Source organism: Grammomys surdaster, unplaced genomic scaffold, assembly GCF_004785775.1.
Source record: "Grammomys surdaster isolate TR1022 unplaced genomic scaffold, NIH_TR_1.0 190, whole genome shotgun sequence".
NCBI lineage: Eukaryota > Metazoa > Chordata > Mammalia > Rodentia > Muridae > Grammomys > Grammomys surdaster.
In genome coordinates, this window is record NW_021604635.1 from 1410375 (window position 1) to 1438296 (window position 27922).

The window sequence follows — 27922 nt, forward strand, 5'->3', positions numbered from 1 at the left end:
CAGAGCTGGAGATGTGACCCAAGCCCTTTGGAGGAACCCAGAAGATCATGTGTGGATCCCAGACACTGGAATAAGAAGCTGTAACATTGGAGTTGCCTTGGAGACCCCAATACATTCAAGATGCCAGAACCATGGGAGATCTGAAATCAGCTTTGACAACAGACATGAAGAAGCTGAGTTTGGAGTTTTCCCAGCTGGTTTTCTGTCTTGCTTTGGTCCAGTATTTCCTCACCATGACATTTTGGAATGGTAATGTATAGATCCTGTGAAGTGGGAGGTATAACATCTGCTTTTTTATTTTGATTTTATAGGGGATTACAGTTAAGAGATTGCATGAATCTCAGAAGAGACTTTGAACTTTGGACGTTTAACATTGTTGAGACTGCTAGAGACTCAATGGGACTTTTCAAGTTGGACTAAATGTATTTTGCATTATGCTACGGATCGGTATGGCTCCCATAGACTCACAGGTCTGAACAATCCGATGGGGGCTAGGGAGTGGAACGTGGTGGTTTGTATAGGCTTGGCCCAAGGAACAGCATTCGTAGGCGGTGTGGCCTTGTTAGAGTAGGTGTGGCCTTACTGGAGGAAGTGTGTCACAAGGTGGGTTCACTAGATAAATAATTAAACAAAACTAGAAAAACTGTGGAGTGATGTTAAGTTTTTGATCTCACGTTGTTTGAATGAATTAAAAATTCAATTACAGTAAGGTGTAGTAGAGCAGGCCTTTCGTCTCAGCACTCAGGAGGCAGAGGCAGGTGGAGCTCTCTGAGTTCAAGGCTACATAGTGAGAGACCCTGTCTCAATAATAATAATAAATTCAGATAAAAATTCAATTATAGCATTATAAGTTTCCTTGTTATTTTCTTTATTGTAAAGCATAAGGAAAAAACAGGTTTTCTTGTACACACACATAACTCTCTGTGTCTCAGGATTCAGAACTATGTACATTTTTCATATGACCATAAGATGAAATTCTTCGTCACATTTTCAAATCTATTTCTGATGCAACTTCTACAGAGCCAGGCTCTGATCAGGAACAGAGAGGGCTGGCTTATTAAAGTGCTCGCCGGCTTCTTATCCAAAAGCAATGGAGTGTACACACAGTACTGAGAGGTGCCCGAGGAGTCGCTACTCACCATTTAAATATGTCATTTGCTAACTTTGCACACGTAAACAGGCTTTATGTGTATTAATGATGATGGCTTTCAATGACCCTCAACCATGTGCTTCAAATCAAGACAGTGCCCTTAGTCACAGTCGCAGGAACAGTGACAGCACAACAAACCACTGCACATCTAGTGGATCACAGCATCATCTGATTGTCACACACCCCGTGTGACACACTCCAGGACGAGCCTGCTCTCACGCTCTGCATATGTGGTAAACATACAAAAATACCCAAACACTCCTGTCTCCCTCTAGAGTGGTTACAGTCTGTAAAGGGATTCACATTTTCTTAACCACGGAGCCCAAGGAGCATTCCTATTCACAACATTTAAAGCAAAGCCTGTTTCCACCGAATTAACCAACAAAACCATCAATTTCTGTATATTGAGAAGTAAAACTGAAAGACACTGAAAGATTGTTTTAAAGGTTGCTAAAAATATTCCAAAGCAGAACTAGTTTCCTGATAGTGAAATGTGCAATTTAATTTCAGTCATGTGACTTTCATCCTTCCCATAACTGGGGGGCTTCCTGTGTGAGCCCGCCATCCAGTTCATCTCCAGTGTAAACTACCCGGCTGTCTTACAATGAGCACCCACTCGGGTCCTTGTCTATTTTCTGAAATTTAAGCTTGCGTGTTTCTCATTCATTTCTCCCCAAATCTCCAAATATTCCAAGATAAAGTTTTCGTTAAAAATCACAAATTTAAACACGGCATGATACAGTTGGGCTACTTTTGACTTAAACTCCTAGTGAGTTACAGGTTGCCAAATAACGTAACGAAATTCACAACGCAGATCCCTGGCATAAGATGAATCCATCTTGTCGTCACAGATAATTAAGCAGTCCAGTGATTTTTAAAATTACTTAAAAAATAAAGGCAAAATAAGATGTAAAACAGTATTTATAAAAGTCATGTTAGAAACCCAGTTACCATAAATCTTTAACAAAGATAAACGTATAGTGTGACATCACTTCCTGAAGACTTTAAGGAGGTCTATAATATAATCAATTAGTGGTTTCAAAAGTGACTTCAGGGAACTAGAGAACACTATTTTAATGTATATTAAATATACATTATACATACATATATATGTATGTGCATGTATATACATACAACAATACTGCAGTGGGAATTCCTTTAAGTTAATCATTGAGCCTGCTACCATTAGGCAAGTCCACTTCTTTTTCAGAGTCAGCTCCAAGTGACTAATGTGTAAATGGCAGACCTCAGCTTACTCTGCTTTGTGTACTTCTGTTAACGAGGATAAATCAGAAGTGTCGAGTAGTCGTTCATATGCCTGAAAAAAAAGGCCCTCGCTTGTAACTGTAACAGATATACCTTAAAATATGTAACATTGCTATATTTGAAAATTAAAAATACAGAAATCTCCAAAACTTGGGTGCTGAGGCAAAGGGAATTTGAGACCCCTTATTCAGAATAAATTATAGGTCTAGAGCCCCAGCATTTCAGAAGAATGTGACTTGTCGCATCTTGGCTCATCTTCCTCTCGACGGTGCTGCGGTCCAAACACTCACTGGCCCGGCATGAGGTCCGGTCCCTGTTTTGCAGGCTTCAGGTAGAGTTTTCTTGAATGTTGGCAAAACTGGTGCTTGACTTGAGACGTTTGGCTGTGGAGACACAAGTGCTGGGTTTCAACTCTTGCTCTCGAGGGCTTATCCAGTGCGCACACGCAAACCACTGTGTTGTCTATTTACTGACTGAATCTGACTTGATCCAATTTTTTTAGATGTAAAACTTAAGGCTTTTTTTTTATGAACAGCATAAAATTATATTACTACCCATGACTTTGTTAAAAGCAGCACCTAATAAAACAGGCATCCACACTGCCTTGAGACTGCAATCTTAATGTGTAGATAAAGAATAACAATAAAAGTCCAAGCTAGAAATCAAACTCTAAACGCCTCTGTAAAGACAAGAGTGTTTACAAAGCCTCTGCTGCAGTTACTTTTAATTATGAAGCCTGACGAGTCAAGAGCTGGAACAAGATGACACCATAGCTAATAAACCAAGAAAGGGAAAGTACACACACTAAAAGAAAGAACACTACCTCTATTTTCAGATTAAAAAAAAATTTTTTTTTCAAGCAGGGCACATGGCATGTGCCTGTAATCCTGGCACTTAGGGAGACTAGGGATGGAGGACTGAATCTGAAGCCAGCCTGGCCTACATAGCAAGTTCCAGGCCAGCCTGTGCTACACAGTGAGACCCTACCTCAAACATACATGCTCACTCACTTTTCGGAGGGATTAGGGCGCTAGTTCAATGGTAAAAGGTATTTCCACCACTTAGAAAGTTCCAGCTTCAATACTCAGCACCAAGCCAGAATAACCAAACACACACATTTTGTGTGTGTGTGTGTGTGTGTGTGTGTGTATGTCACAATGAAATGCATTATTTTGAGATGCTGGTGGTGGCACACACCTTTAATCCCAGTAGAGCCAGGTGGATCTTTATGAGTTTCGAGCCAGCCTGGTCTATTGAGCAAGTTCCAGGATAACCAGAGCTACACAGAGAAACCCTGAGGCAATAAATAAATAAATAAATAAATAAATAAATAAATAAATAACTCAGTAAAAAGAATTCTAGTTTTACAAAGAAATGATTTTTTTAAAATTGAGTTGTATATCACACACAGCACTATTAGCAAAGTATGTAATACTCAGCTATGGTTATGTTGTCCCGCCATTGAGCCATCGGGTTTACATGGAATCATGGCCACTGGTGAGGTTGTGTTTTGAACAGTTGAGTGCAAATGTTTCTCAGGCTCTAGAACTGAAAGCCCACAGCGCCAGCCACGGTGGGAGTGGCACCCACATTGCTGTCGGCCCACGATGAGATCTGAGAGTTGCTGGCCTCAGGAGGAGTCGAGGCTGCAGGGCTCAGACACCCTTGCCTTGTTTTAAGCTCTGCATAGCTAACTCTCAAAGACAACCACACTGGGGAGCAGTCATGTGTCATCAGTTCAAGCAGGGAGGAAGGGGAGAGGTGGGGAAGGGAGAGGAACCATCCATGAGCACTGGTGCAGGACCTCTTAACTCACATGAGGGTTTGGGGGTCATTGTGTGTCATTCTCGCCCTCTCTGTCATTCTCTCTCTCTGTTTGTATTGTTTATTTGCTGTGGTTTTTGGTTGTGTTAATTTGTTTGTGTTTGAGTCAGGATTGAACTGTGAAGCCATGGCTGGCTTAGAACTCATCCTGTAGACCAGGCTGGCTTTAACTCAAGAACCCATTTGCTTCTGCTTCCTGAAAGCAATACTGCCTGACATTATTTGATCTGGGATTTTCTCCCATAAAGAATTTCACAGGGATGGCATTTTGATGCTAACACTAAACACACTATAGTATTATTTTGTTCAACAAATGTCTGCGAGCATTTGCTGTGGCCAGGCACCTTCTGGGTACTGGCGATATGACAGTATACAAGGAAAACATTCTAGTTCTGATGAACTCTGTGATCCAATCAAGGGAGGTGAATCAGGTAGAGCAAAGGAGAGTTACGTATCCCCAGTCATCCAGCAGCAGCGGCGGCAGCGGCTTACCGACCGAGTGGTGGTAAAGAAAGACCGCATAGTCTAGAGATGGCTCAGCAGGTAAGGCGATTGCCACATCCTTTCTAAAACAGGTCTTCATCTGTCCCCCTGTGTTACGGTGCTGAAGGCTGAATCCACAGCCTTGTGCAGACAGGTGAGACCTTTGACACCGTACTCCCCAGCCCACTGACCCCGAAATCTTTTAAGTATAGGTGGTCGGCTACACAGATGCATGACGACTGGAAGGAACTTACGTAGAATGAGTTTGCGTTTCTTTTGCTCTGAGTGAAGGAAGCTACTAAGGTAGAAGACAACAGGCAGGAAGAGGATGAACACGGACACGGCGACCACGGACACCGTGTCACTGCAGGTGACCGAGCAGTTGAAGGTCCGACTCCAAAGCTTTCGAGTGATGTTCATCTAGAAAAACATGTATTATTATATGATGATCGGATGTAACACTTATGTTCCCTTTAATTCCTTAGTATAGTTTTGCAATCCGAACATCATTTAAAACAGCTTTGAAAAATCTACTGATACTTGAGAACAATTTCTTCTGCCAGGGGAAAAAAAGCTGGTTTACAATTAGAAACTGTATAATTTTTGGTTTTGTTTTGTTTTGTTGGAGACTCCCTCTGCAAACCTGGCTATTTTGGAACTCACTCTGTAGATTAGGCTGCCCTCGAACTCAGATATCCACCTGCCTCTGCCTCCTGAGAGCATATGCCACCAGCAACCAGCTGCCACCGTATAAACTTATAACCACACAAAATGTTATATTCTAAATACATAATAATCACCAAGATATACCAGAATGTCAATCATTTTATCTCCCAGAGAATGTGCAGTTACAAAAATAAAGACTCTGTTTCCTTAATTAAACGTTATTTATTACTGAGAGCCTGCTATTAAGCAAGTGCAATCATTAAACTGAGATTTTAAAACCCGAAACCCTCTAAGCAGCCACGCTCAGTGCCTTTTACTATCCTGAGCACATCTGGACGGTCCAGAACAGTTCCCGCTATGCTGATTTGATAATGCAGGCATAACTATTCTTAACCAGCAAGCTTAGCCATTTTGACCTTGAGTTCTCTACTTTTGAGCCAATGATTTGTTTTCTCAGATAATTAAATCTCAAGCATCACATTGCCTAGGAGGCACGGCTGCCACCTACTGGTGCTCTATGGAAAGACAAGCTATACAATGGAGAAAAGGCTTCTGGAGTCTCCAACATTTACTAGTTACACATACTTACAAAAGCAGTGCTAAACAACATCCTGGGCATGGTGGAACACGCCTGTAATCTCGGTACTAAGGAGATGATTCAGGAGGATCACTTCAAGTTCAAGGCTGGCCTGTGCTTAATAATGAGGCTTCATTTCTATGTGTGTGCGTGTACACACACACACACACACACACACACACACACACACTCAACCTCTCTCTCTCCTCCCCCTCCCCCTCTGCTGTGTCCTACCTATTAAATAATGAATTAGAAAACACTAGGTCTGTGTCCTCATGTGGCTCATATTTCAGTGAGGACATAGACTATAAGTAAATATTCTCCAATAGATAAAGAAATTAATGCAATAAGTGGATAAGATCTTTTGAAAACATGGTAGTTAGATGCAAAATCTCTCTAATCAGCACCCACCGGACAGAGGGCTGAAATTTAAGCACAAGGAAAGGCCATGCCCCGGAAAGCCACGTTTACTTTCTTACCTACCCCACTCCCTTTTGTTTTTTGAGACAGGGTTTCACTGTGTAGTCCTGGCTGCACTTTCCACTTTAAAATCAAAATACGCCAAATTATTAACTTGCCTATGAGGTGCCTGGTTAATGTACATTTTGGTCTGATACAGATACCATAAAATCTTATTACCTTCTAACTACTGTAGTTCTTTCAGTTGAAGATGCCATGTGCCTCTATTCCAGTGCACCCGAGAAATGCTAACACTGAAAGCACATTCAACAACTGCAGAATACGAACCATGCCAGAAGCAGATACTCACTGCGTCTTCCACATCGATACACAAGTGCGTCCCAGGCTCGGCCTTGTTCTCCAGCCCGTTCATTTTCTGCATTTCACTATACAGGAGGCTCAGGTTTTTATACGCCTCTTTACAGTTTTTGCATACTTCGGAGTAATTTTTTGGTGGGAGAAGACTGTACATGCGCCCCTAAAGTGACAAAGGTAGATGTATAAGACACAGGGGACATACTGGACACAGTATCTCTGCATGTCAACCACTTGACATCCTACCCCGCCCCCAAGCCCAGACAGAAGACAATATGGAGTATTAAGGGACTGGAGTGAACCCAGCAATAAACCCACAGAGCACAGCCACCAGAGAGACATCAGCAACACACCTTGGAGAAAAGACAAGCCTCCTTAAAAAATGGCGCTGGGAAGTTGGATATCCGCATGTCAAGACTGAAACTAGCTCCCTTGCCCCCACTCTGACAAAAATCAACTGAAAAATAAATCAAAGACCTTTTAATTTAGGACCTCAAACTTTGAAATCACTAGAGGATGAACATGCAAAGATGTGAGAACAGGCAAAGAACCCGGCTGATAGCTCGGTGGGTAAGGCTGCGCGCCTTTAAGCAATGACCCACGTATCGTCGTCAGAACCCACAGGCAAGCTGTCCTCTGATATCCATATGCACTCATTAAATAAATATATGAAAATAATTCTTTTAAAAAAAAAAGGCAATGGCTTTCTGGACAAGCCTCAAACCAAAAGAAGATCATGGGATCTATGAATAGGATCAAAGCACAATTTACATACGTGTAGGAAAATAAGAATGTCACAATAAAACCCATTGCTGTATACAATTAGTATACAGTGATAGAAGGAGAACTGCACAAAAGCCACCGGTAACCCCAAGGAGAAAACAGTGGTGGGCTGTGACCATGGGAAGTACCTAGACCATGAGGGTGATGAGTCCTGAGGATCTGAGGGCACGAGGCAAGAGCGTCTAGAACTTTCTAGGAGACCTGGTATGTGGGCACAAGGCAACAGTATCCAGCACTTTCTAGGTGTCTCTTAATTTTGAAAACTGCTGCACAGGCCTCTGATGACCGCTGCGGAGGATGTTGCAGACATCAATAGTTCATTGCCAAATGACTGACGGCTAAATACTAACCTTCCTAAGTTCTCTCACTGTTGGCATTTCTACTTAACTATGTTGTTCTTTCCAGATAAAATCCATCCCTGCTAAGTGTCACAGCCTAAACACCATCCTTTATCCCAGTGAACTGAACTGTTCTCATGGGAGGGATATGAATCCCACTCAACTCTCTTATCTCAGCTTCTAACCCAGACCTCTCTAGCGAATGAAAATGGACAGACGGCCTTCACTGTGCACGGGGGTGGGGGTGGGGGGTGAGTAGCAGGCCAGCAAGCCCCAGGTTCTGTACTTGGAAGTCACATTTATTTCTTTGCTCTCTCTTCTCTTCATTCTTTACCATGTGCATGAGCAAAGAACATCTACTGAACATGGAAATAAGAAAGATGGGAAATCAGAGAAACTGAACGGACAGAAACCCTGTGATGTGACCCTGACCACCTAGTTGACAAACCAAGCCTCCCCTTAAATTCCCACAAGAAAGAGCCACTTTTCACAGGTCAATGGTGAGTGTAGCCAAAACAGCAAACCTAGCACAGAATCCTGGTGGGGGGCAGGGTGGGGGAAAATACAGCTCCATTTACGAAAATTAAAAATGCACATGCTTTTGGCATGGCGTTCCCCTCCCAGGAGTCCACTGAACACATTCTCAAAGGAACTCCCGATGACATGCAAAAGGCTTCAAGTGGTGGCAGCTGATAACAGCCACACACTAAAACAAGAGGGGGGACTAGTTGATGGTAGTGTAACTGCAAACGAACGCTACACAGCCCCTTACCGGGGGGGGGGGGGGGGGGGCGGCGTCTAGGATGGGAGATGAAGGCAGCTGTGTGGACTCTGAGGACGCCTTCCTAAGACTGAGTCAAAGCTAACGTCAGAACCTGGTCAAACACTGCACAAGGCCCTGTGTCACCTCAGGAAGGCTGTAGCACCTGGGGGAGGGGTGCTAAACCCGTCTTCCCCGAAGCTACCCACAGACTAGGGACATTGGAGGCTGTCACAGTAGCTGAGCCTGTGTCGGTCAGACACCCTTTCACTCTACCCTGTCACCAGAACAGGGGTCCAAGAGAAGACACTTGCTAACATTTCCCACCCGAGGCGGATTGAGAACAGCGTGTGAGCCTCCTCCTGTCCATTCACCCATGGGGAAAGCGGCTGTCTCAGCCTGTTGCCCATCCCAAAGCCCCTGCACTCGGTTGTCAGAGCCTCTTTACCATCTCTGTCTACTTTCTCTCTTCATCTAGTTGCGTGGCTTGAAGTAACGGCTGTGTCTGATGACCCTTGACCCTGCAGCCCCTCCCCCATCTCGCTGTATCATCTGAGCTTGGATGTCTGTCAGGAGCACCAGAGTGTCACACTTAGCAGGTTCAAAACAGAATTCTTTTCAAAATTATTCTGCATTTATTGTCCATTTATGTGTGTGCACGGGCACAGGCACACACACATGTGGTCTGTGAGTGGTGCTCAGAAGACAACCGCTTGAAGGGCTTCCCTTCTTCCACCAGGAGGGCCCTAGGATTTAACTTGAGCCATCGGGCTTGGCAGTAAGTACCTTTAGCCCTGGAGCAATCTCTCTTGCCCCAAACAGAATTCTCCTTTAAAGCCATCCCGGTGTGTCTCCCTGCAGTCTGACTTCACGCAAGTCCCTTCACCTCTATACCTCAGTGACCCCTTGTAGTAAGGGCTTCAGAAAACAGGGGAGTTTCTGGGAGCCTTTTTTCTAATGAGCCTGACCTTAACACTTGCTAGTTATGACTACTTACCCAAGACATTGCTAATTAAAAATTATCCCAATTTTAAAAAGGACTGCTTATTTTATGTACATGGGTGTTTCCTGCATGTGTGCCTGGTGTCTACAGAGGCCAGAAGATACTTAGTTCCCATGGAGCTGGAGTTATAGATGGTTGTGAGCTGCCATGTGGGTACTGGGAACTGAACCCAGGTCCTCTGGAGGAGCAGCCAGTGCTCTTATTCACCGAGCCATCTCTCCGGGCCCCTGAAACAGGGTTCCTAATCTTCATTGTTCTACATTATCTTCCTCCTTCTCTCCACGCATGGCATCACCACCCTCCTGGCTACTCAGGGTCTAAGCCCATCTGGGTTCTTTTCTTTTTACTGTCAAACACAGTCTCTGTAAGAGAACATAACCCATCAGTTGGACAGACTTCCAATGGTTAACACGATCAAGCCACCAATGTGACAGATCTGTGGCTGCCACCTCTACTTTTATGTGTGCCTGGTGTCTACAGAGGCCAGAAGAAACGCAGTTCCCATGGAGCTGGAGATAAAGACGGCTGTGAGCCACCATGTGGGTCCTGGGTAATGAACCTGTCTCCTACGGAAAAGCAACCAGTGCCCTCAACCTCTAAGCTGTCTCTCCAGCCCCTTAATATATTAAGACTTGTGATTATTTTAAAGTATGTGTATGCATGTGTGTTGGGAGAGTATGGGATAATATACATGTGACTGCAATTGTCCCCAGAGGCCAGAGGAGGGCACTGCATTCCCTAGAGATGGAGTGACAGTTGCCTGTGAGGTGCCTGTGACCTGCCTGATACCTACTCCACAGTAAGCATTCTGGTTTGTTGTTTGTTTTGGCTTTGGATTTTTTGAGACAGGGTCTCTCTATGGCTGGCTTGGAACTCATGGTGTAGAGAAGGCTGGCCTTGAACTCACAGAGACCCGCCTGCCTCGTGAGACCTAGGATTAAAGGCATGAGCTACCACACCTGAAATTTTTATCCACTGAGCCATCCCGCCAATCCCCAATCCTTTCTTCCCTCTCCCTCCCTTCTTCTTTTACTCCCTCCCTCTCTCCCTATCCCTACTCCTTTTTTCTCTCTCCCTCTCCCCTTCCCTCCCTCCCCCACTTTCTTCCTGACAGTCTCACTGTATAGCCCCAGCTGGCCAACAATTGGCTTTGTGGCTTAGCAGTCTTAAACTCTCAGAGACTTGCTTGCCTCTGCCAGCCAGGTACGGGGAATGTGCTGCCACACTCGGCACTGAGCTCAAGTTCTAATATTTTCAAGTGGAAAAAAAAAATCTAAGAGTCTAAGAGTAGAAACAAAGGTTCACAAATTCCATTATGAGGAGAAAAAACAAACGCACAAACCAAAACCCTGTAAAAAGTCAGAGTTACACATTACTCAGTTGCTGTAAGTCTATACAACTGACCTGCAGGTTATGCTCAAAGCAGGCCAGAGTCTTGTTAAACAGACTGAGGAACTCCTCTGTGTTATTTGACAAATCCTCCCTGTTGTTTGTTAGGCAATCTGTAAAAACAAGGAAACAGCATTATGTAGTCCAGCCTGGTCTAGGAATTTATAGAAATCCACCTGCCTCTGCCTCCCAAGGGCTGGGATTAAAGGCCTATGTCACCAGAACTAGCAAATAGTTAAAATTTTTAAATAACATTTAGGAATAAGGAACAGGATAGAGAAGTGAAGGAGCCTGCCCAAGGTCACACAAGTCCAAGGTCATAAAACTGTTATACAGAAGGCTGGAATTCGTAATCAGTCTGGCTGCTTGGCCAGCACTCTCAGACACTGCAAGGTGAATGCTATACACACATATAGACACATACACACATACATTCATCCACACAAACACACACATGTACATACAAACACACACATACAGACACATATACATACATACACACACACAAACATCCACATACATACACACTCCTAGACTCTGTTAAACAATTTCAATACTCAGGAGTGGACAACTGCATGCTTCTGCTCCTCTCTGGTACCCATAAGAACCTGACATCATCAGGGATTCAGGAAGTCACTGCCACCTGATCAGAAGGATGAAACGTAAGCCTGGTTAACAGGGCAGGGCAGCCAGCACTTTAACTTCTGTGTGTAAACTTGAGATACTGGAAGCAGGTGCTCACCCAACCAGATGAATTATAAAACCACCCTCCTGAGTCCAAAAGCCAGCTAGACTTCAGATTCACAGACAGACAGATATCTTCCCCCCAACACATACACACACACACACACACACACACACACACACACACACACACACTCACACTCACATGCATGCACACACATGCACATGCACTCACACTCACACTCACATGCACACGCACTCACACTCACATGCATACACACACACACTCACATGCACACACACACACACACACAGATAGGGCGGGGGCCCCCCCCCCCCCGCACCAGTGAACGCTGATGGAGGCCTTGTTGGTGAACCTTCTCCTAGATGCTTGGCCTCGCTGAGCCCGTGACTCTATAGTGTCTGCAGCAGCATCATCTCAAGAACACAAGTCCAGCCCTAACTGCTCATCGATCGATTACAAATTGATGGTTTACAAATGAACAAACTACGCCAGGGAGAAGGGCACACACCAAGACTCACATACAAGTCAGTAAGTAAGCTGCTGAAATAATGCCAAATGTGTTCCCCACATGCCTGTGTTTCCTTAAACACACAATTCTATTTTACTAACTAAATACAAATTGTTCCATATGTCAGTATCCACAAAGATCAAATACTAAAATCCTTTGATGTTGGTTGGTTGATTGGTTCGTTGAGACAGGGTTTTCTCTGTGTAGCCCTGGCTGTCCTGGAACTTGGTCTGTAGACCACGCTGGCCTTGAACTCAGAGATCCACTTGCTTTTCTTTCCCAGCTCTGGGATTAAAGGTGTGTGCCACTACTGCCTGGCTTACTAAAATCTTTTTTAAAAATATTTATTTATTTATTATTTATATGAGTACACTGCAGCTGTCTTTAGACACATACCAGAAGAGTGCATCGGATCCCATTACAGATGGTTGTGAGCCACCATCTGGTTGCTGGGAATTGAACTCAGGACCTCTGGTAGAGCAGTCAGTGCTCTTAACCGTTGAGCCATCTCTCCAGCCCCTAAAATCTTTTTAAAGCAATAATATAAGCTCCCCTTTCATGCTATTTTATTAACCTTGACTCCTGGGTCAGGTAGAACAGACATAAATAAAAACAAGCACATTTATAGTCAGAGAACATTCAGTTAGGCTAAAGGTCTTCAGCTGTCCTACAGAGCAGTCCTGGAACCGGTTTCCCCACAGCTGGCAGACACCAGGATCACAGTGAGTCCCATCATGGCTGGCAGACACAGCCAAAGGTGTCAGGCGTGCCTCCCTGGGTACATGCTGCAACACAGGGCATGCTGCTCTGGAGAGCTCTGGCAATTTCTTCTACAAGATACACAAATAAACAATTTCTTTATAAAAATGATTTATGAAGAAGGCCGTTCTGAGGAATAAAAGGACTTAATGTCTTCCTTTTTACTGCTATTTTCTTTTCACTTAAAATAATTGGAAAATTAAGTGAGGAGCTGGTGCAGACTGACAGCTGATTAAGTGCTGTCCTGGCACAGTGTGGGGTTTTTTTTTCAGTAACTATCAGGCAGTGCTATCACAAAGCACAAAGGAGCTCACTTATACAGTGGGGTTAAACGTGTCTTCATTATTAGAAGGACCCTGACTTTCTGATACAACACAAAGGGACTCTAGTAAATCCCGTTATCCACTGCCCGGAATCAGGAGCATAGGGTTACACACAGTGAGAAGCTGTGCGTTGTAGAAATTAGTAAGCTAGGGAAGGTATAACCACAAGCTCTCCACATGCGCTAAGTGAAGTGGTCATTGTGCTTCTGCCTCATCTCAGATAATCAATGGAGCCTCATCAAGGCTGTGCAGATTAGCACAGCTTCTGTCTCCATGAGGACGCAGGCAGCAGCTCAAGAGGCGTTCTCCAGGCGCTAAGGATTCCAGTCAAGCCTTCACACAGAAACCAGCTAAATTACTATAACAGAATCGTGTGAATTCTGTCTTCATCCCGACCCCCTAGGGCTGAGGATTGAACCCTGGCCGCCCTATATAAAAGCACCCTATCACTGAGCTATACCCCGAGTCCTGAGTCCTCTAGGGACAGGGTCTGCACTCAGACATCTCCCCATCCTGCCTCACCTTCCTGAATGCTGGGATTACAGGTGTGTACCACCGAGTCCAGCTGAACCACTCACCCTTAGAGATGTAGCATCTATTAGGAGTTTGTTTCAAGATCTATAGTGGTTTAAAACAAATTTTATATGATTTACTTACATATATGAGTATTATTTACACACATTACATGCCTGATGCCCAAAGTGGTTTGAAGAGGGTGTAAGAGTTCATGGAACTGGAGTCACACATGGAGTCACAGACATCTGTGAGCTGCTGTGAGTGCTGGGAATTGAACCCAGGACCTTTAACTGCCCAGCTGTCTTTGCAGCCCCCTCTGCTCTTTTTTTAAAGACTTATTTTTATTTTATGTGTATGTTTTGCTTGCATGTATGTATGAGTGCACTGCATGTAATACCTGACATCCTCTGAGGTCAGAAGATGGTGTCAAATGCCCTGGAACCGGAATAACACAGTTCTAAGCTGCTGTGTGGACACTGGGAACCAGACCTGGGTCCCCTGCAAGAGCAGCAAGTGCTCTTAACCTCTGAGCCACCTCTTCAGCCCATCCCTGCTGTTTTAAAAACTAGGTTTTATATTGTCACATCCTGGTATATCTAATGTTGCTATGTATTCAAATGCTAAATACTGTCATTCCCCCAAGACCTGGTTGTCCCCAACAGAGCCTCATTTTTACCAAGTGACACTATGTAAACCTTGTTCCCCAATTTAAAACTACTGGTTAAATAAAAATGGCTACAGCCAATTACTGGGGAGAAAAGAGAGGTGGAGTTTGAGTTATTGGGCTGGGGATTACATAGAAAGAAAGAGAAAAACAGAGAGAGAGAGAGAGACAGAGAGAGAGAGACAGAGAGAGACAGAGAGAGAGACAGAGAGAGAGAGAGAGAGGGAGAGAGAGAGAGAGAGAGAGAGAGAGAGAGAGAGAGAGAGAGAGAGAAAGGCAGAGTTGGAGGAGACAGGGAACTGGCAGTCTCCATTAGCCATGGTGAACCCCAAGTGAAATGGACCCTGAGCACAGGCTTGGGGAGTAGGAACAGCCTGGGAAGATGCGAACAGCAAGTCTTTGGGGAGCAGAGCTGGGAAGCAACAGTCTAGAGAGTAGAAATATAGATTAGGGGCAATCCCCCAGTAGTTGTCCAAAGTCAAACACATAAACCACAGTCTGAGTCTCATTCATTTGGAAGCTACGCTTGGATAGAAATAGTCCACTTATTTTACCACATCCCTATGAGCCCGTCTAAGGTAGGAGGAATACAAATTATGCCTGGGAGGCTGAGACAGGAGGTTTGTGAGCCCAAGCCCGAGGCCAGCCTGAGACACAGTTACCCTGATTCACTACAGTTACATGTTGTCTAAGAAGAAAGAGTACATTCCTAGAGGCTGGTCACGTGGCTTAGAGGGGAAAGGTGCCTGCCTCCAAGCCTGAAGACCTGAGGCGGATTCCCAGGGGACCGCATAAAGAGAGAATTAATTTCATGGTGAACAATAATCTCCACTTTCTGAGAAGCTGAGCAAGCTTCAGAAAATAAGAATAAATGGTGAGAGTGTTGTAATTAAGTTTAGAAATACAAAAACTATGTTTAAAATCACACAAATAAGCCCATCGCCACATAGATAATACGTGAGGAAAATGGGCGCTGCCTACCTGACCTTCTGGATCAGCAGTAAGGTCTTATTAATGATTTTTCAGTCATGAATACTTAAGTTATATGCACCACTGAAAGTTAATGTGCATCTGCTGAATCAGAGTGTTCTTCAGAATTATAGGGGACTTCAGTAGCATCCTCACGCCCATAAAGTACTCCAGGGCACTGGAATTTCAGGTTTCCTATGGAAAGAGAGTGCATTTCCGGGGGCTGGCAGCATGGCTTTAGAGGGTAAAGGTGCCTGGTACCACGCCTGGTGACCTGAGGTGGATGCCCAGGGACCCACGTGATGGAAAGAGAAAACCAATTCCAGGTTAAACTAAGTAGCCTATTGAAACTCTTACTGTATACATGCTAACACTAAGTAGCCAATTGAAACGCTTACTGTATACATTCTAACACTAAGTAGCCAATTGAAACTCTTACTGTATACATGCTAACACTAAGTAGCCAATTGAAACTCTTACTGTATACATGCTAACACTAAGTAGCCAATTGAAACTCTTACTGTAACATGCTAACACTAAGTAGCCAATTGAAACTCTTACTGTATACATGCTAACACTAAGTAGCCAATTGAAACTCTTACTTTATACATGCTAACACTTTGGCTCTTGGATTCTTTAGTTATAATACTGAGCTTCTGCCATACACACATCCTACACAGCCGAATGCAGATGAACAATCACAACCCCAGATCTACTTCTGACTCTTCGCCTACCATTCATGTATGCTTGCTTCCTCATCCACACACGGGGATCTGTGGTGCTCACACAGGATAAGTGTTGGGAGGAACCTGACCTGAGACATTTAACCATCCAGCTCGTTCCCACATTTCCTCCTCTTCCAGATTCCTTTCTCATGTTCCCAGTGTCTCACTAGACTGTGTAAGACAAGCAAGAAAGCTTTGTGACATTCTGATAAATGGGGGGAGTTTTTTTGTTTTGTTTTTGGAGCTGGAGACCAAGCCCAGGGCTTCTGCCTCTCACCTAAACCCCAACCACTATACATTTCTTTAAAGTTTTAAATTTTTTTCAGATAACTTTTCTGTTCTCTTTGTGAGCCAGGTGTGCAGAGAACACAATTAGAAATGCTTATATACTTGGCAACAAGTCTGGTTAAAATGATCACAGAGGCGCTGGAAAGATGGCTTCCAACCATCTATACTGGGATCTGATGTCCTCTTCTGACATGCAGGAGGACATGCAAATAGAGCACTCGTATACATAAAATAAATGAATCTTTGAAATGATCACATAGGACGCCAACTACTAAGGAAACAGCAGTGAAGAAATCTAAGGGATCAGTCTGGGGCTATAAGGGGGAAAAGGGAGGGAGGAAGATATGGAGGAAGGAGGGGAAGGAATGCTTTTATTAAATAAACTAAAAAAGGAATGAAGTTTAATGAGTCCAGTCTCTTAAAACTCTTTCAATTCCATTTAAAATTCAACACAGGAATCGAGAAACACTTTAAAATAGAATTAAAACAATGAATGGGAAATCAGGTTTGTAATGCATAGTCCTGGAAAAGAAAGCACTTGGTCCCTCTGGCTTCCTCTAACATAAAAATGCCATAATCACTACATTCTAGGAGCCTCTAGGTTTTCTAGAGAGTTTTAAGTGGAAACTAAATGCAAAAAGCCCAAAGCAGGTGAATTTACCTCCTTTGAATGAAGGTCAAAACCAAATGAAAAGGAAGTCATCCTTTCCCGCCCCCCAGCTGACCTACCCCCTCCCCAAAACACATCTGAGCTTTTAGTTCTTTTGCCTGGCTTGTTAACTGATTCTAATTAGGAGATGATAATCTCTTGAAGAACTCACTAACAGCTTCGTGGTTCATTCCTCAGAAGGGCAGTCAGAGCAGTATTTGCAAGATAGGCTGGCTCAGACAACAAAAGTGCACACAGCTACAACCCAACACCGGCGAGGTGGGACAGGAAAACCAGAAGTTCAAGTGAATACTCACAGAGTTTGAGGCCAGCCATGAAACCCTGTCTTAAAAAATTCAAATTATTTTAAATCCTATTTAGAAGCTGGAGATTCAGCAGGTAAGAACACTAGATTGGAGCCAAAGAGATGGCTCAGGGGTTAAGAGCACTGGCTGTTCTTCGAGAGGTCCTGAGTTCAATTCCCAGCAACCACATGGTGGCTCACAACCATCTGTAATGGGATCCGATGCCCTCTTCTGGTATGTCTGAAGACAGCTTCAGTGTACTCATAGACATAAAGTAAATGAATAAATCTTAAAACAAAAACAAATACTGGCTGCTCTTCCTGCCAGAGGACCTGACTTCAAGTCCCAGTTCACCTGGTGGCTCACAACCATCTGTAACTCTAGCCCCAGGAGATCTGATGCCTTCTTCTGGCCTCCTACGGCATCAGGCACAGTGCAAAATGTGGTGTATGTGTATATATGCAGGTCAAAACTCATATACGTAAAATAAAAATAATTTTTAAGAGGAGTTAAAACATTTAAAAACAGTTCTAGTATTTTGTGTATACAAGTGCATATGTGTTCGGGTGTGCACACGTGGTGTCTTCTATCGTTGGGCCACGCCCCCAGAACCCAGAGACCTAAGATACCTAAAGCCCCGCCCTTCTCCCCCGCTTCCAATATAAGCAAACCCCTTCCGACATTTTTTGGGAGAGTTTTGTCACCATCCGAACCCACCGTCATGTCAATAAATCTGTCCACGTGCCTCTTTGAACTCTGGACTCTGCGTAAGTCAAGACTCCCGCGCGCCCCTGTCCGCAGGGCGGGACAGGGGAGAGAGAGAAGCCTTTCCGCCCGCCCCGTGCTCTCTGCACTCTAGCGGGCTGCGGGACACTTTCTCCTGACAACAGTGGCCCATGCACCGCCTCCACGGGGCCGCTGGCCTGCTCCGTGTCCGCATGCCCAGCGTCTCTACCCTGCGGTCTTGGCAGTGTGGGCGGGTGAGACCGAATCATCAACAGAGAGTGTTGAGAGCCCCGGTTCCCGGCCGCGACCCCCAGGCACGAGCATTGCCCAACAGAGTTAAAACATTTAAAAACAGTTCTAGTGTTTTGTGTACACAAGTCCATATGTGTTCAGGTGTGCACACGTGGTGTCTTCTACCCCTCTGTACCTTCTCTGTTGAGACAGTCTCTCCCAGTAACCCCAGAGCTCACTGACTGGCTAGCCTGGCTGGTCTTGTGCCCCTAGGATCCCGATGTCTCTGGCTCCCAGTGCACAGAGCCATAAATGATAGCCTGGTGGCTTGTCTGTGGTCCTTATGCTTGCACAGTAAGCGTCAGCTGAGCCATCTCCCCAAACTCCTACATTGTTTTGTTTGTTCATTTGTTTGCTCACTGTTTTGAGACCTCTCATGTAGCCCAGGCTGGCCTTAGACTCACTATGTAGCTGAGGATGACCCTGATCTTCCGAGCGTCCTATCTCCACTCCCATTTGCTGGGATCATATACATGTGTCACCATGCTCAGTTCACATGGCACTGGAGACAGAGTCCAGGTCTTCATGCATGTTAGGCAAGCGCTCTGCCAACAGAGCCATATCCCCAACCCCTACATGACTTTTTAAAAGTCTATTTATACTGGGAATTTTCAATCTTGGCCGTGGTAGTGACAAATGCCTATAATCCAATCATGCAGGAGGCTAGGAGCTACAGGTCAGCCCAGCTACATGAAGCTGCTGCTAAAAATGGCCGCCTGGTGCTGCACAGGACCTGGGAGGCATGGGAATCATCCTTAGATACGTACCAAGCTCAAGGCTAGCCTGTTGTATATACAAAATGTCTTACATACAAAACAAAACAGCAGCAACAACAACAACAAAAACCCCACACACAACATAGGAAAAAAAACAGTTCTGTCAGCTAAGCCATTTTCCCAATTTCCAAAAGCAATGAAAAGACACAAAATGAAGACGCAGTCGTCAATGAAGCACAGTTTACTGACTTCGGGAAAGACCTGGACTTAAGTTAAATGGTATGTTGGGTTTTGTGTGTGTGTTTTGCTCTTTGTTTTTAGGTTGGGTGCAGTGACACATGCTATTATGTTAATTCTAGTATTCTGAAGGCTGAGACAGGAGGATACCTGAATTTGAGGAAAGCCTAGGCCACAACAGCAAATTGAAGACCAGTCTAGGGTATGTAGCAAGGTCTTATCTCAAAAAACCCAAAGAAAACAACAAAAATTTTAGGCAGGCATGGTGGCACATGCCTTTAATTCCAGAACTTCGGAGACAGAGGCCAGCCTGGTCTATAGTGAATTCCAAGCCAGCCAAGATTACATAATGTGAATCTGTCTCGAAAAAATAAAAATAAATTTTAAAAAAACTTCAAACTTGCTGTTACAGGTTCAAATCTAAAATAATCCCCTTATATAAGTTCACGTGAACACTTGTTCCCTGGATATTTTCTAATGCTTAAAAATATTTTTATGTGTTTCCAAAACTCACTTTAATCATATTTACAAAAGGAATTTTCACTCAAAAAAAGTAAAGTTTGGGAGCCATGGCACCTTTAAGAGGTGGGGCCTGGATGATGGAAGTAGGAGCTGGCCTCTAAAAGTGACAGCTGGACCTGGTTCCCTGGGTCCAGTAGAGTTCTCTGCTGCCTGTCTGAAATCACATGTCTGCAAAATGACACGTCTGCACTAACATGACATGTCTGCAGTCACGTGATGACTACCACCTCACATTCTGGCCCCACAGACAAAGCCATTCACACTATTTCTTCCCCATCTATGATGGACTCTCTGCATGGACACAACCTCTCTGCAACCATGAGCTAAAATAAACCTTTCTGGCTGCCACTTGTTTCTGTCACACTTTGTCACAGCAATGAGGAATGACTAATACCCTTGCTACTCCTTGCTACCTTTAACATTGTACATGTGTTTTTTAAAGCCCAAGGAGTCATAAACCCCCGCCCCTTAACAGCATGCTGACATCCCAAGAAGCATGGCAATGCTGGCTCAGATGAGAAACTACTGTATCTATCAAAGTTCTACATTCCTTATCTGACTTCATCTCCCTGAGGGTTTCCAGGACCCTAAAAGCCCCACTTTTCCCTCACACTGTGCTCTGCCCACGATGCCTCTCTTCTGCTCTGTCTTTTACCACGGTTCCAGTCAGTGGAACCATGCCCGGCCATGAAGCCTCGGTTCAAAGAACGGTCCGGCTGATTTCTCCTTCCAAGACTCTGTAACGTCATTACTTCCTTCTCTAGTTATTTTTGTAACTATACCTTTCTCACTAAGTTGTAGACAGTGGAGGTATGGGCATAAGGACATAGCTGGTACTCAAGGAGGGTTGAAATGGTGATTTAAGTTTTTCCAAAGAATACTTCAAATAGGTGTCAGTTTATTACACAAAACCATCTGTTCTGCAAAGCTGGTAGAACAGCCCTCTCTCTCCCTCTCTTCGTCACCTTTCCCCTCCCTCCCCCAGATTATTAAAAATACCATAATTGTGTGTTAAACAGTTAATACAGGTTCTGCTATTTTCTCCAACATAGAGATGAACAAACTAAAGTTCCATACGACAAAGTTAACTGCCCCAAACCTGACATCGAGGGGATGCCTGTCTGACCTCAGAGCTCTGTGATCTGCTACACATTTCAGGCTGGCAGGACTCACCCAAGTGACAATGACTAATACATCACGATGCAGTGACAGCTCAAACTTAGTGACAAATGTTCTACCTGGTTTCAGCCATTTTGGAGTTAACCGAAATCAAATCTGACGTCTATTATTGAGCCAACCGAGGCATCAACTGAGCCTGTGCACACATGGAGACTCGGCATCAACTGAGCCTGCGCACACATGGAGACTCAGCATCAACTGAGCGGGTGCAAACATGGACACTCACTTGCACAGTTCGCCTCCTGCCACGTGCTGTTGAAAAACTCAGAGACCATCAGAACTATCTGCATCCTGTCTGCCATGAGGAGACTTCCGGCACAGCGCTGGCTCTCGGAGGTATTCTGTAACAGCAACGACAAAAGGAAGAGATAATATGAATATTTAGAATTTCCAAGCAAATTGTAGCCCACGGAAGCTATAAAACAGTTGAGATATTTATTAGACATTTTGTCTGATATGATCTGGTATTAACAGCAATAATAATAAAAACGGCAGAAAGACAATTATCTATCTAACATTTATTGTTGCAGGGTTCATGTGTGAAGGAAGAGACTGCGTAACAGCTGAGCCATCTCTTCAGTCGCATCTTTGCTTCTTAAATATTTGTTTCTGTGCTCAAGTCAACTTAATTCTGACTTGTGAGTGTGTTGCAATCTCTCACTTTGAATGCACAGGAAAAGTTCCAGAATGTAGGCAACAAAATGTAGCAATGGTTATTTCTAGACGACAGGACAAATTTTATCTTCACTTCTGCTTCTCTCCCGCTGTCTAAACTTTCATATAGTAAATGTGGTATTTATATAGTACTTTTAATCTGTGTGTAAATGCTCCCAAACCTTTGGCTTCATATATGGGTAATTTTTTGGTCCAAAGGTTATTATTCTGTAAGAAAATCCAGTAATCCATCCACATAAACCCAAGAGTTTGTACTCAAATAGAAAAACATGTCTTCCGAAGACCATTTAATCCTGAAAGAAACTCATGCAATACAAATAACAAACCTGAGATCCTAAAGTCTTGAGTCCTGGGCCCTTCCTGCTTTCAAAGCTACTTAATTCCTATTTGCAGATACTGCAAAAATGCTGGTGTTTCAAGGAGTTGGGAAGTGTCAGAGAAGCTATCTACACTGTGCTTCAAGGACCTGCCTGCAAACACAGAGGCTGGGAGTGACACTGAGTGATACTGTGGGCTGAAAGAGACCCAGTGGGAACACTGGGAAGAGAACTGACTAGTCGTGTAGAATGATGAGAATATCGCACAGATTCATCTGGGGAGACTCAGCATCTGTGTACACCTCACTAACGAGATGCATCTAAGAGAGCGCTTGCTTTTGTCTGTCACCTTTGTTTTCTTAAACAGTGTGTGTGTGTGTGTGTGTGTGTGTGCACATGCATGCGTGCATGCACGCACGCGCGCAGGCCAGAGGACAGATTACAGAGTCAGTTCTCTCTGGCCACTAGTGTAGGTTCCTGACATCGTCCTTACCTACTAAGCCACCCAAAGGCCCAAGTCAGTACTTTTTTCTTTCCTTCTTTCTCTCCTTCCTTTTACTTATTTATTCACTTTATGTCTCCATCACCGCCCCCTCTTCCTGGCCCACCCTCACACAGCCCATTCCCCCATCCCCTTCTCCTCTGAAAAGAAGGAGCCCCTCTGGGTATCAACCCACCCTGGCACAGAAATCACTGCAGGACCAGGTGTATACTCTCCCACTGAGGCCACACAAGGCAGCCCAGTTAAGGGAACAAGATCCACAGGCAGGCCACAGAGTCAGGGACAGCCCCCACTCCCACCCCACTCTAATTGTTGGGGTAACCACATGAAGACCAAGTTACACATCTGCTACATATGTGGGGGCCTAGGTCCAGCCCACACTTGGTCTTTGGTTGGTGGTTCAGTCTCTCCAAGTAAGTACTTTTAAAATACAGCCTAATAAAACATTTCCCGCTGCCTTTCTTGGAACTGTTTCAGAGAAATAACAAAAAATAAAATTTCTTTATTGTTTGTTTTGTATACATGCATATGTAGATGTGAGTTCCATGTGTGTGTGTGTGTGTGAGAGAGAGAGAGAGAGAGAGAGACAGAGAGAGAGAGAGAGAGAGGTGCAGTTACCTGTGCATAGGCAGATATCTGAAGAGGCCAGCAGACATCAGGTCCGCTGCACTATCGCTGTGCCTTATTCCCCGAGTTAGGGTCCCTCACCAAGCCTGGAACTAGTCTTAGGTAGGTGGATGACAGCCAGCAGCCCCAGCAAGTTTCCCGCCTTTACTCCCTATGCCACTGGGTTACAGGAGCATGCAGTCACACCCACATATGCCACTGGGTTACAGGAGCACGCAGTCACCTATGCCACTGGGTTACAGGAGCACGCAGTCACACCTATGCCACTGGGTTACAGGAGCATGCAGTCACACCCACATATGCCACTGGGTTACAGGAGCATGCAGTCACACCTATGCCACTGGGTTACAGGAGCATGCAGTCACACCCACATATGCCACTGGGTTACAGGAGCATGCAGTCACACCCACATATGCCACTGGGTTACAGGAGCATGCAGTCACACCTATGCCACTGGGTTACAGGAGCATGCAGTCACACCTATGCCACTGGGTTACAGGAGCACACAGTCACACCCACCTATGCCACTGGGTTACAGGAGCATGCAGTCACACCCACCTATGCCACTGGGTTACAGGAGCATGCAGTCACGCCGACATTTTTGCACGGGCACTGAGAAATGGAACTAGAGTCTTTCTGCTTGTGCAGCAAGCCCTCTTACCCACTAAGCCCCTTGTCCTGCCCTTCTTTACTCTTCGGTTCTGTTATTTATGTGGTAACGTGTGATCCTCTTGGCTCAACCTTCCTAATTCTGGGATGAAAACGATGCACTCCTATATCTGTCTGCTTTATTGAGCCCTTACTGGAGCTTGTCCAGGGACCGTGACAAGCCTAGATCATGAGAGATAGTCTTGGGAGCCGAACTAACTCCTAAATGAAACTGGACCTCAACTTCATAACCACGGGTCCTATATTTCCTGTATTAAATGAAATCACACACATTCCCCCAGGAGCACAATGCCTGGCACACAGTCACGAGAAGTGGCATTTCATCCGTCTCCCTTGCTGCAATACCAAGTGCGCTGAGAGAATCCTCCATGGAACTGCCAGGCTACTTAGAAATCACCACAGGCTGGATGAGATGGTTTCGTGGACGAAGGAAGTGCCCTCAAACCTAATAGCCAGAGTCCAGTCCCTAGACCTCATGGTGAAAACATGGAACTGTGTCCAACAAGTTGTTCTCCTCCCTCCATCCGTGTCCCACGTCATGGGTACCCACACACTCGTATAAGCACACCGTATCTACAGAGATAAACACAAATCTATCTAACTCAATTGGCAGATGCTATTTTTAATGGACGCTGCACTATCGTGTGATACACAATACAGGTGTGGCACAGTTTGGTTTCGAAACACACACACACGTAGCTGGGAGAGAGCTGGAAAGAGTTCGTGGAGAATCCAAGATTTGAACTAAGCCCTGCACTGAGAAAGGAAAGAGAACTCTGAGACAGCATAAAGTGACCACAGAGCGTTGATATGTTGTGTGCAGGCACTGTTTGGTAGCAGCAGGCATGCTCTGAACATGGTGTCACTGTGGATATGTTGGGACAAAGTTGGGAAAGTCCTTAAGAGTCAAGCAAAAGAAAATCACATTCTCGGGGCTGGAGAGAGGTTTAGCATCCGCTGCTCCTCCAGAGGACTTGGGCTTGATTCCCAGCACCCACATGGTGACATGCTTGATTCCCAGCGCCCACATGGTGACATACAACGGATCTGGTGCCTTCTGCTCTCCATATGCACCACGAACTTGCAAGCCATGCACAGACATACATACAGGCAAACACCCACCACATAAAAGTGTTTTGTTTTTTTAATTTTAGAGAAAGATACTGTAGTGGTTTGGATTTGCTTGGCCCAAGGCGTGGTCCCAGAGAATCACCCCCACTCTTCCTCCCAGTGCTATGAAACAGGTTGTGCAGCCCTTCTGAACTGACAGCCTGCTTCTCCTACTGAGTGACCTCGAGCAGGGTCCTCAACCTCTCTAAGGCTTCGTTTCTTAAAGCGTGGTATCTCCCTGTGTGTATTTAGGGTTTCCATCTGGAAGTCAACTCCTGTAGGACAGAAACTTCACATGTCTTTACAGTTTCAATATACAGCATAATGGTCCAAACTTACTGGTCCTTATTTATATCTTAAAATATTGCTATACTGATCTGCCATAGCCATAACCATCTGGCAGAAGCCTGGCCATCAGGAATGTAACCATTCACTTCCATCATGGCTGCACCTAAGAAGCTGGTTGAGGCCATCAAAGAGAACACACAGACCGACAGACAGACACACAGACACAAACCCACACACAAAGGGAGGGGGAGGGGAGGCAGGCTTTTTTTTGAACCAATTAATCTATAACCCCCAACTCCATACCTTACTTTACAACCACTTGGAATCTCTGCATTCCCTGAAATGTAGATGACAGGACCCATCCTTACTCGACAGAGAAGACCCAGCCTCCTATGTGGCAAAGAAGACATAAGCCATCCCTCCTGCTTGCCTGCCTCTCCACCACAGAGGAGAAAGAGCCCCTCATTCTGTGGATGTCCTGGGTCTCATCAACTCCAACCTCCCAGCCCCGTCTGCGAGGTCTTCCTTTACCCCCCTCCCTGTAAGAGACTTCCCATTAGTGCGTACGCATACTGTGTGGCACTGCTGGATGCCTGTAGTCCAAGCTTCTGAGGATGCTAACACAGGAGGATCACTTAGGCCAAGCAGCTCAAGATCAACATGGACAACAACAGAAAACACACACACACACACACACACACACACACACACGGGGTGGAATACATACATATGTAGACAAAATATTTAAATATGCTTCCTGCCTTTCCTAAATATTTAAATATGCTCCCTAGGACCTTAGGAGAAGAAGGAAGGATGGGGGTAGCGAAACAGAAAGGAAATCACTCCCAAGCCCCACATCTGCTTCACTGACACTTCTCTTTCGGGGCCACTCTTCCCTCCCTTCCCTTCCTTTATTGGTTAACCTACTCTAACCGTGGTGTCCCACCATCAGAACCACTCGTGTCAGCCTCACCCCAATGCCAGTGTTGAGAGTCACACTTCTGACTCTGCCCTCAGCAGGATCTGATGCACACGACCTCTCTGCCCCCGTCCTCAGTCTCCCCTGGTTTTCCTCTCTGGCTCTTCCTTTCCGGTCCACTCTGACAGCGTTCACGGCTTAGCATTCCTACTTGTTCTTCCTGTGACACTGTATTTATTACTCTCGAAAAGGAATTTTAAGTTAGTTAAAATCAATAGTATAACAGGAAGCCTTAATTCACTAATACAAGTAGTTAAAAATACAGGTCAGCTAGCTTGCTAACCCAAGGCCGTCACAAAAGATGCAGAGCTAGAGAAACAAAGGTCAATTGAGTGTTTCGGGAATCTGTTCTCGTAGTGTCTGACTTAGCCTTCTCTAGAAAAACTCCCACCAAGGGTCCCAAGGACTTGCAAACTAAATTCAGCCAGACAGTCTGTTGGCTCAGATAAGCATTCACACTGGGTCCCAAGGACACAGGGACCAGAGAATGTTCTCGTGAGATTAGTCAAACCTCTGCCCAGGATCTGCTTACACACATTATAGACGAAACAACCAAACCATTGTGTGTGACTACGCCACAACCCCCCCCCCCCCCCCCCCCCCCCCCAGCTCCCCGGCCTTTGCCTATATTAACCCTAAGCTTTTGGGCCTCTTGGTCGATTCCTCTACCTCCTGCCTGAGGCACATATTGGCCCAGAGCTCTGATAATAAACCTGCCTTGTGCCAGTTTGCAGCAAGACAGTCTTTGGAGCATTTTTGGGTGCGCGCCCCTTCAGGGTCTCCCTTGGGAGAGTCTTTCACTCTGAAGACATGACCGTGCACATGCCACAGCTGGTACACAGAGGGAACAGGTCCTCTCCTTCCACCTCATGGGTTACAGGACTGACTCAGGTTCCCAGGCTCGGCTGTTGGTTGACCCATGAGCTTGGGGTCGTTTTTATTTTTTTCAGATTTATTTATTTTATTTGATGAATATGAGTGCTTTGCCTGAATGTATTCACGTTTACCATGTGTATACAGTGCCTGCAATGGTCAAAAGAGGGTGCCCGATCCCTGGATGGCTGTGAGGCAGCACGTGTGTGCTGGGAATCAAACCAGCGTCCTCTACAGGGGCAGCCAGTGCTCTTAACCCCTGAACCATCGCTCTAGCCCACAGGAATCGATTTGTTTGTTTTTTTAAAGCCTCGTAATTCCACAGCATCTATATACACGAGGAAAACATCTACAGCCTCAAAGACCCAAGGCTGGCATCATGATTCGTGGGCACAAAAGGCCTTGTCAATTTAAAATTAAGAAAAAAAAGGCAGCTGGAAATTATGACATTTGCAGGAAAACTGATGAAAATGAAAAATCAGGTATTAAGTATAATGACCGAAGCACAGAAAGACAAATGCCATATGTTCTCTCACACGCAAATCCTAGCCTCTCATGTTTACGTGTGTGTTCATATGGAGTGAGGGAGTGCTGACTAGAGGCCAGGACATCAGGAAGGAGCCCTAAGAGGGAACAAAATGAGGCTGAAGGGAGGGAGCAGGGTAACAGACCACGTGTGATGTGAGAGTGGAAGGCTCACACTGAGAGGGAGGGGGTTAGAGATGGTGGGGGGGTACAACAGAGGGGGAGGGAGTTCTAGATGGTGGGTGGGTACAATGAAGA

The 27922-nt window shown here is 45.1% G+C and overlaps 1 protein-coding gene across 1 annotated transcript in view; it reads right to left on the minus strand.

Moving 5' to 3' along the window:
• Positions 1 to 836: 836 nt before the first annotated feature.
• Ostm1 (osteoclastogenesis associated transmembrane protein 1) overlaps positions 837 to 27922 on the minus strand; it is a 29436-nt gene continuing 2350 nt past the window's right edge. Inside the window, exons 2-6 of the mRNA XM_028769032.1 lie at positions 21326 to 21440; positions 11029 to 11126; positions 6736 to 6903; positions 4978 to 5143; positions 837 to 2799 (exon numbers count right to left, since the gene is read on the minus strand). Of these exons, the coding sequence (XP_028624865.1) occupies positions 2744 to 2799; positions 4978 to 5143; positions 6736 to 6903; positions 11029 to 11126; positions 21326 to 21440 (603 nt within the window). The 3' untranslated portion in view covers positions 837 to 2743. The remainder of the gene's footprint in view (positions 2800 to 4977; positions 5144 to 6735; positions 6904 to 11028; positions 11127 to 21325; positions 21441 to 27922) is intronic.